Source organism: Echiichthys vipera (assembly GCF_963691815.1).
Source record: "Echiichthys vipera genome assembly, chromosome: 10".
Lineage (NCBI taxonomy): Eukaryota > Metazoa > Chordata > Actinopteri > Perciformes > Trachinidae > Echiichthys > Echiichthys vipera.
In genome coordinates this window covers 8,214,078-8,223,974 of record NC_139835.1, presented here as the reverse complement: position 1 = coordinate 8,223,974, position 9,897 = coordinate 8,214,078, and the positions used below count along the sequence as shown (strand labels likewise).

Here is a 9,897-nt window from a genome sequence, read left to right as displayed (position 1 = left end):
CCAACCCATCTCTCATGTTTCTACCACTGTAGCTGCATAAATATAAGACAGAAATTCTGGGAAGTTTCTGTTCAAAGCCCCCCCAAAATCACAGCCCTAATATTTACTAGCCCAATTATTCATTTTGCCCACACGTACCAAACATGTTTATGTCATTTCATTTCTGACTAAATTGCAGTACTTGTGACACTGGAAGTTGAAACACATGAGAAGTGTGGCAGGAAATGTGATGCACTGTGCTCATGTGTCAACACAGATGCATGTCATGAGCTGGGAACTTCCTCAGCAGCAGCGGTCGTCGATCAGGAACGTGGTCACATCATGTGGTTTATGGGCTTTCAAGTTTCACTGCATGTTGGACGTTTCAACCTGTTGCCCTCAGCTACTAACCCATTTCCCCCCAAAATGTAGGGGATTATCATGCGTAGATTTTCTGTTTATATACATGTTTTGACTATATTAACAAAGGCCCCAAATGGATATGTGTGCGTTGGAAAAGCAGAGAACATGGCACATTTAATGACAATGTGTGATTTACTGATTTTATAAATATCTTAACACGAATGAGAATGTTTATTGCTAAGTAGGTTTGCACTTCCAAGGAATTTGCCTTGTGTTTGGTGCATACAATAAATACATTAAGAGCAAAGAATGAAAGTACTGCAACAGTCAGGAACAAATATGGAATAGAGATGTTACAATCAAAACAGATTTTTTTTTAAAAATACTAGAACAAATATATGTATATATGAATGTTTTAGAATATGAAAGCAGTTGTGTGCAGGTCCATCCAGTGTTTTCTTTTTAATTCATGAATCGTTCATGACTTAATGGTTTCTCTTTCTATTTTACAAACAGTGTGACAACACATCTCATGACACGGATGATTCAGATTATGTGGCTTGGTGTTCAGGGATAACCAAACAATGACTATTGAAAAAAGTATGTCTTATCTATCAACTAAAGGTGACATAAGTAGAAAAGTATTAATGGAAGTTCAAATAAATACATAAATATGGGGGAAATCTACATTAAAACGATTAAAAAATGAACTAATATCCTTGAATGATACTACCTCTAGAGAAATATAAAACCTACATTTTACAGGTGTGATGTATTTCCTTCGATGTTTATGTGAAGTCATATCTTCTTTTTTGAATTCTTTAGCAAATCACAACGTGTTTATGAGGCAAACAGGAAAAATAGGCCCGTGGTTATAGGGTATTAAGGGGAGGGGTGTGGAGAAGTACTGTGCTCGTTCCCCGTCGCCTTGTGACAGAACTCAGTGCCTCCCACAGAGAAGACACCACGATGACTGGTGAGTTTCATCCTTAGAATAACAACTTACATTCACTGATATGTAATAACTACAGAAAACAGGCAGTTTGATAATGAGTAGCCTTTAAAGCCTCACTGAAATAGGTGCGGGCAAAGACACGCTACAATTTAATATCCTGATTGAAATTCTGTATAAGATGTAAAGAAATGTAGGCTGCTTCTTTATTTCTTTTAAGGCCAGACACTTTTTTTAAGAGATTATGGGCTATAACGCATATCCTTTCACACTCACAGAAATAACACATTGAAAACACACATTTAGGTGTTTTTTTTAGAACACTTTGTTGCTGCGTCTGTAGACTTCTCCTAAATTAAAACAGTTACCGTTGTATAATGTCTCTTTTTGTCATATTTAACCATGAAATTTCAGAAAGCCTTTCACAAAAATATTGTCTTAAAGACAATCGTAAACGACTGGGGAAGTTTCATGAAATCAGTCGACAGTTTTTACTCTATTCACCTGTAGTGTGTCGCAAAATATACATCATTTTACAATTCATATATTTAATGTCAGTATTTCTTTTTACTGAGACAGAATTCTCTACTTCAGTAGCGCTTACGCACACCAAACCTTCTGGTTTCATTCCTATCTGCAGTATATTCTGGAGGTTTTTACAGAGGGCTTTGTTCATACATCGTTTGGAGCCTGATTTATACATTTTATTCCTAAAAACATTGAGAAAATTGATTCTGTACGGCTGTTTATTTATAAAGTGATAAAAAGCGATATCCTAAATTCCATCCGTAAAAACCTTTGACTGTAATATTTTGACAAAATAAAATCTGGCTTTACTCAATGTTTGGATTCCTGCTCTGGAAATGTATGCAAATTAGCACATGTTGAATAAGATAATGACATAAGACGATCATTTCAGAAAACTTGTAATACAAAAAAAACAATTGTCTCCATGGAAGTATTTGTCTGGGGTTCCAAGTCTGATGAAGATATGGTTCCCCTGGGTCCTTGAAATCCTTGAAAGTTTGTGAGTTTTTAGGGGGAAAACAGCTACAGACTAACTTGCGATGGGATCACACCAGCTGCGACGCCAAACTCGGACAGGGGCCGTAAATTGGGTTGGCAACGGCCACTTCCCGAACGTTCTACCCCCCTCTCCCGCTGTCCTCGCACGGACCACGCCAATCTTTGAACTCAAGCTTCATTACGACCTATATTTTACACCTGCAAAGTTCCCTGACTTGCATGGTTATCGGGCCAGGGCCGTAAAGCTTCTGTCATTATAAAAATTCACAGCGTTGTAAAAGTAATTCACCTTGGTCTGCGTCTCAAACTGTGCCGTTTTTGGGTCCTTGAATTGCCTGGAAAGTCCTTGAAAAGTGCTTGCATTTGCTGTTTAAGAAGGTGTAAGAACCCAACCCTATTCACCTGTAGTGCCTCTGCTTAAATGAGTACAAAATAGGTTTTATTATTTCATGTTAACAACACTGTATGTATAGTATTCTTGTGACTAAAATAGTATTTTATTGCTATCCTCAGATCCAAACACCTCTTCTTTTATTCTAGACTTTGACCTGATTTATGAGGAACTCAACTTCACGTACAATGACTCAGAGTTCATCCCCAACCCTGAGACGCATCCCTGCAACCCCTTCGCCATCCCGGACGCAGTGATGGTCGTCGTCAGCGTGTTTTATGTCCTCATCTTTTTGTTGGCCATTCCTGGAAACCTGGTCGTGGGGCTGGTGATCGGCCTGAGCAAGCAGTCGCTGCCTCCCTCCGACCTCTACCTCCTCCACCTGGCAGTTGCTGACCTCCTGCTGGCCATTACTCTTCCATTCTGGGCCACCTCTGTGACCAAGGGTTGGGTGTTCGGAGACACCATGTGCAAAATCATTACCATCCTCCAAGAGCTAAGCTTCTACTCTAGCATCCTCTTCCTGACTTGCATTAGTATGGACCGTTACATGGTGATCGTGCGAGCCATGGAGGCACGCAGGGCTAACAGACAGCGGGCCAGCTGGGGAGTCTGTTCCGCTGTCTGGGCTGTCGGAGCGCTTCTCTCTCTGCCGGGGCTTTTCAATTCTTCGTTCCCATCTCAGAACTCTGGCGAGATAGTGTGCGCCGAACTGTACGATCCCACCAGTGCTGGCGCGTGGCGGCAGAGCACCAGGATTCTTCGCCACACTTTGGGGTTTATTATCCCCTTGGCCATCATGCTGCCCTGTTACGGAGTAACCATCAAGCGCCTCCTTCACATCCGCGGGGGATTTCAGCGGCAACGAGCCATGAGAGTGATCGTGTTCGTGGTCGTTGCCTTCCTGCTTTGTTGGACACCGTACCACATTGCAGTGATGACGGACACATTCTTCCGAGCGAAGATAGTGCCCTACCAGTGCACAGCAAGGATGGCGGTGGATCAGGCCATGTTTGCCACCCAGAGCCTGGGGCTGCTTCACAGCTGCGTCAACCCGGTGCTGTATGCTTTTGTGGGGGAGAAGTTCAGGAAGAGCCTGTTTCAGATACTAATGAAGATGGGCGTACTGGAGAGGACATCTGTGACAAGAAGCAGCAGGTCTTCACTGTCATCGGAGATCACATCCACATTCGTGTGAGAGAGCACAAAGAGACTCTTTGAACTGTTGACATTTATTATTCACATCAGTGTATTTACTGATCTCACATGCTGAATAACAAAGTACTAGTTTTGATATTGCATTTTTATTGGACTTTTCAACTCCATCATTAAAAAACAAGAACATTTATTTTACTTTAAAAACAAAAAAAACAATCAAATTGAAAAAAAATAAAGATAAATAAATAAAAGATGAATAAGAATCAATAAGTAAATAAAAAATGTCAAAAAACAAAATGCACAATTTTAACCATTTATAACCTTTTATATTAATATTGATAAGGAAAAGCAAACACACCAGGGAACATAAAGGGGAACAAATAATAGAATAGAATAGAATGACTTTAATGATCCCAGACTGGGAAATTATTTTGTAACAGCAGTAGTAGTCGGTCAGCAAATAAAAACTTTGTACATAACATAAATAGAATCCAATATATACATAGTGTATATATAAAGTGCACAGTGTGCTATAAACAATAAACAATAATAATATACACAACAAAATATGCAAAATATATTATAACAATAATAAATAAAATTGTATAAAAAATAAAAACGAAAGAAAAATAAATATATATTTTTTTTTAAATACATAAAATAATACATAAATGCATTGTTGTTTATGGTACTCCTATTACTCCATAGCCTCTTACCAAATTTGAATTTTTTTTTTCATGCATGCTCTATTTTTTTCCATCACATTAAACTTGGCAAAATGTTATCTCTATATTATAATGGTGCACTGTTTCATGTTTCAGATTCCTATTTTTACTTACGTGTTTTAAAAAAAAAACATATTTAAATGAGCATTGTAGGAATAAGCATGAGATCTACATTGCCATACTGCTTTACTTTTCTGTAATTATTATTATAGTGTATAGTAAGTGTTTGCATATGTATTTTGTATTATAATGTACATGTATTGTGTGCTTTTTTCTTTTTTCTTCTCTTTTTCTTTTCGTCCTTTTTTTCATTGTTATTTCACATTATGCCCAAGGGACTACAGATGAAAACTAGCCTTCTGGCTAATTCTGGCTTATTTAACCGTGTAATCATGTGTTTTATGAAATTGCACTCGCATCCTCTCTGTACAAAAGTAAAGCTAAAATATCCTGGATACCGGCACCGCCACATCGTAATTTTGCAACCGGAGTCTTTGATTGGGCGAAGTGACGTACACCCGTCGATCACGACTGTCAATCACGCTCAATAAACAACTGCTTGAAAAAAAACTACCTACAGTGACAGATCTACCATCTTTGGGAAACATGTATTTGAGTTGTTTTAGTTTAGTTTTAGTTTTGCCCTTGTCACATCCGCTAACATGGAGGGGGAAGGACTTAAGACCTATACTGCAGCCAGCCACAAGGAGGCGATCAAAATGCTTTGGCTTCACTTTCATGGAGCAGTCAAGCTGTCCATTGTTACGGTCTATGGTCTCAACCCTGTGTGTACCAGGGCAATGTTGTTGTTAAAGTTAAGCTTTTAACATTTTTAAAATTTTGTGGTAAACCACTTAATTCCTCTTTCTTTTCTCAGTCATGTCCAGTTCTGAGGAAACTATGGGAAACATGTTTTTCATGTTTCAATTTCGAGTGTGACGATATTTCCACACAATAATACTATGTCACAACATGACAAAGCAAAACATCCATCTGAAATAAAGCTGAGAGGAAAAGGGTAGAATTGGACCTTACGTTTAGACACTTAAATGGTGAAATGTCTATAATATATTTGTTGTATAAGTATGTATATCCCATATGAATGTGAATTATCACAATTAATTTTTGTTATTCAAAATTCCCAGCCTATATCTATGTCCTTTTTGCTGAGCATTTTACTTCCAGCTTAAGGTGTAGGTCTACTTCATCAACAGACACATATAACTATCCTGTACAGTACTGTATAACTCAAAAAACATTTGCTTCATAGTAACGTGTGAATTTGTAATGTGTAAATTTATGTAAGTAAGCCTGTTTAAGTTGTACAATTTGCATTCTGTATCTTCATAAGCATAAAATACGTTCAAAAGTAGCAGTGTGTCTTTCCAGGGAAAAGTGTCCCAATTACTATGGATAATGCAACAGCTTTATAGATACTATTTTCTGATGAAAGTCATTTTAAAAATTGAAATAATTTCCACTACTCATAGCAAGGCCTACTACAACTATTAGGCTACTACAGCTGCTGCTGCTGCTGCTGCAGCTGCTACTACTAGCCTACTACCATCACTAGGCTATTACTACTACTACTAATAGGCTACTAATAATATAATACAGTGACATTAAATTTGTCTGGAATATATTTATCATCTCAATTAGTCTTTTAACTTCATTCAGGTCTTGCATGTTCAACGCATGCTACTTGTTTCAAGCCAGTTACTTTAGCTGGCACCTAGCTCATTTTTAATAATAGCTGTGTTCGAAACTGTTCCCTATGACGGAAATAGTTCATTATACTATAGTGTATTAATTTTACTTAAGTATACATTAATGCAATCTGGTCGTGTTTTCCAGGGAGAAAAAAAAGTGTTGTCTCTACAGTGTTTTAACATAGTTTCATCAAAACTTCCTATCCAGTCAATTTACAGTAGGTTTAACCAGGTGCTGCATGAACTGGACTAACAATTAGGCTAACTAGCTTATGGTGGCTGACTGATTTTCTGCTTGTCATGCCCTTGAATTTGCTTGCGTCAGTATTTTCGTCAGTATTTTCATATGGACTAATTTCAAGTTCCCTGCTTTGATTAAAAGGTAAGACTTATTTTACAACAAGAGACCGAAATCTCGTTTGGTCATTCCCTATATAGTTCACTATTTAATAAACCTTATAAAGGGAATACTAAGTGAGTGAGTGAGTGAGTGAGTGAGTGAATAAGTGAGTGAATGAGGGAACGGTTTCAAACACAGATGGTGTGTTGTCATGGCTAATGTTAAAAACAACATGTGAGCAGTAGCTATGTACAGTATCCCCGAAGCAATTTCAGTCAAAAGCAACTTGACTTGAATATTTGTCTAGGAAGATGTTTCCCTTCTCATCCAAGAGGCTTCCTAAGTTCATGTACGCATATGACCAGGCTGGGACCGGACCAGGACCAGGCTGGGACTGGTCCAACTAACTGGTGTGGAGATCCAAGTATTTAACCTTTCAAAGGGCCGATGATGTCACTGGAACCCTTTGTGCTTTACTGTCGTTAGAGTGGCAGACGTTGATGGGAAGTTGGTTTGGACTTCGTTAGTGCTCTATTGAGTCTTAACAACAGTCGTTTGAGTCACAGGAGGCATTTGTGAACAGTTGTTCTTTGAGGTTAGATGTTGAATCTCCTGGGGATGAAAGTGCTGCATTGTAAATTGGAGATAAGTGTTGTCTCAGACCTCCTCCTCTGTTTAGCGATGGTTGTTTGGTCAGATGTGTACATGAACTGATGAAGCCTCTAGGATGAGAGGTGAAACGTCTTCCTAGACAAATAACCAAGTCCAGTTGCTTTTGACTGAAATTGCTTTGGGGATAACGATGACCTGGACAAATAAGAACATTCACAGGTATATGTATAGTATGTTTAGTTAATCAATACCTTCACAGTAACATTGTATTTGAGCTATTGCAGGTGCACTGACTTTTGGTATTATTTATATTTTGCAGTTGCTGTTGTTTTTTTTGCTTCATATGATTTCTCCTTGAATCAAACTGCTTGTGGCGTGCTTTCATAGCTAAAGCTGAATTTAATTTTAGTAAGTTAGTTATCTGGATTTATTTCAAGTTCCCCATTTTATTGTTTTTTGCACATGAGTTTTATTTTACCAAAATTAACTGTTAGATTCAAGTCTGGTGTAATGAATTTGGCTTTGTTCCTATAATCCTTGTTTAAATACCCATAGTTTTACTTGGAAAGTTAGCAATATGCTAGTTAACCTTAGCAGTAACATAATAAGGTATATAACTGCACTATTAAGTTGTAAGTTGCAGTCACATTTTAAATTTCGCTCCACACCACTGGTGTTTTGACTTCTCATCGATAATGGGATGTTATATTTGTAGTAATATGCTAGCCGTAGAGTATGTATAAACTATATAGCCTACTAGCCTATATGCAATATGCTAAGTTAGCAATAGCATCCTGCAGTATTATTATAATCATTTGTCTTCAGTTTGATTGAAATATTTTAATTTATTAAGACAATCATTGTAGGCATAACTAATGCTAACTTTACTAACTGTAAGCCCCAGTCTAGGTAGGATACCTCCTCAACTTGGTCGGCACACAAAATAGCCTTACATTACCATATCTACTATAGGGGCAGAGGATATATTTTCATTTTTATGATCTGACCACCGCAACAAAATTGGGCGTTCAACGTCAGCCTCTACATTTGACCTACAAATGAAATATCTGTCTCATACTAACCACCCCCTCCTCTGTGCCAAGTGTTGCACCATCTCACATGTTCTACTGACCTCAGGTTGGCTAAAAATGACAACGGGGCGGGAGCCTCGCAGTGAGTGGGCAGACTGTTCCCCATGCAGCTGTCATTGTAAAGCTTGCTGGGATCTGGCTGTCATTTCCCCCTTCGGACTGACTGGCAGAGGTAGGGGGAGATCATGAGTGGGGTGGTTTAGCTTATGGGATATGGAGGGGGGGGGCTTTGTGCAACTTGCTGAATAGGACTTGATGATTACATTCAAACAGAATCCAAGCAAGAACAGATCTCAAAGGCTGCTGGGAATAAAGACGATACTACCTGAAGATTCACCTTGTTCTGCGGAGAAGTTACACGCTACTGGGAAATTGTGTAGAAGGCTGAGAAGTCAGAGAACACCAGGAAAAGGAGGGGAAAAACAGGGCCGTCAGGGAGCTGTTAATGCAACATGATCCAATGGGTCTTGCCCTAAAAATACCTCTGGGCAGGAGAGTGGTAGCTATCTCTATCTGCTTAATTACTTGGTAATCCACCATTTCTTTTTCTTTTTCAACAGCGATTTGAGGAGAATTCATCCACTAATGATGTGTTTTAACACACTGTAGTTTAGCTTTTCAAGTGATAGAAGGTTGTAGCTTAAATTCAACATGTGAAGACTTTGTTAACTGTAATTTTACACCTGCTTATCGACTAAAATGCCCTCACTGGATTTTGGTTCAGAAGACTGAGAGAGGGCCCAGTCAGTGTTGCAGCCACACAATCCACATAATCCATTGTGAGATCTACCAAATCAGTTCAACTATGAGAAAAGCTGAGGTGCAAATGACCCTTAAAAAAGGGGCAGATGAAGCAGCGGCGCCGCCGAGCCCCATCATCCCCCCAAAACGATCCAAAGCGAGCCCCGTGCAAGTTATCCCCGACCCTCGAGGACCCGGTTATCCCACCCCAACTCCACCCGTCTTTACACGCAAAATGAGGAACGCCGCTGTGGGGACAGGCTGTGACATCCGTCTGAAAGTGACTGTCGCTGGAGACCCCCAGCCCTCCCTGTACTGGTACCACAATGAGGACCTTCTCAACATGGAGAATCAGGAGTACGGAGGACTTTGGATTAGGGATTGCAAACCCAGTGATGCTGGCCTCTACACCTGCATTGCTAATAATCACGTAGGGGAGGCAAGGAGCAGCGCTGTACTGGCTGTCTTGGATCTGGGTGAAGGTAATTCCACTGAATACATTCAAAAACTTTACAGTAGTATCTATGCTGGCCACCTAAAAGAGAGCATTCAACATCAAATCTATCTGAGCCATCTATGTGACATCACAACCTAATTCAGACAATGAGGTTTTAACTACAAAATCATTTCTTGTAGTAATTCTATGAAAATGATCCAGCATGCTCCAGTCATCCACAAGGCCCAGCCCCCCTAATGAGAGTACTAATGAGAAAATGTAATGTGGGCCTGTCTAGCTTCCTGCTCCATGTGCTGGAATATTAAGTGATAATTCTGAGTGATATTTTAGGACACAAGCTACTACCTAGACCT

General features: G+C 39.2%; 2 protein-coding genes across 2 annotated transcripts in view; both read left to right on the top strand.

Annotated features, from left to right (window-relative positions):
- Positions 1-1,311: 1,311 nt before the first annotated feature.
- Positions 1,312-3,909, top strand: LOC310953168 (C-X-C chemokine receptor type 2-like; the record flags this gene model as incomplete). The annotated part of the gene is made up of 2 exons (XM_083922113.1): positions 1,312-1,318; positions 2,834-3,909. The coding sequence occupies 2 exons, from the start codon at positions 1,312-1,314 to the stop codon at positions 3,907-3,909; spliced, it is 1,083 nt and encodes a 360-aa protein (XP_083778239.1).
- Positions 3,910-8,567: 4,658 nt separating this feature from the next.
- The window catches only part of spegb (striated muscle enriched protein kinase b), a 48,160-nt gene continuing 46,830 nt past the window's right edge, over positions 8,568-9,897 (top strand). The window contains exon 1 of the mRNA XM_083921511.1: positions 8,568-9,569. Coding sequence (XP_083777637.1) covers positions 9,152-9,569 — 418 coding nt within the window. The 5' untranslated portion in view covers positions 8,568-9,151. The remainder of the gene's footprint in view (positions 9,570-9,897) is intronic.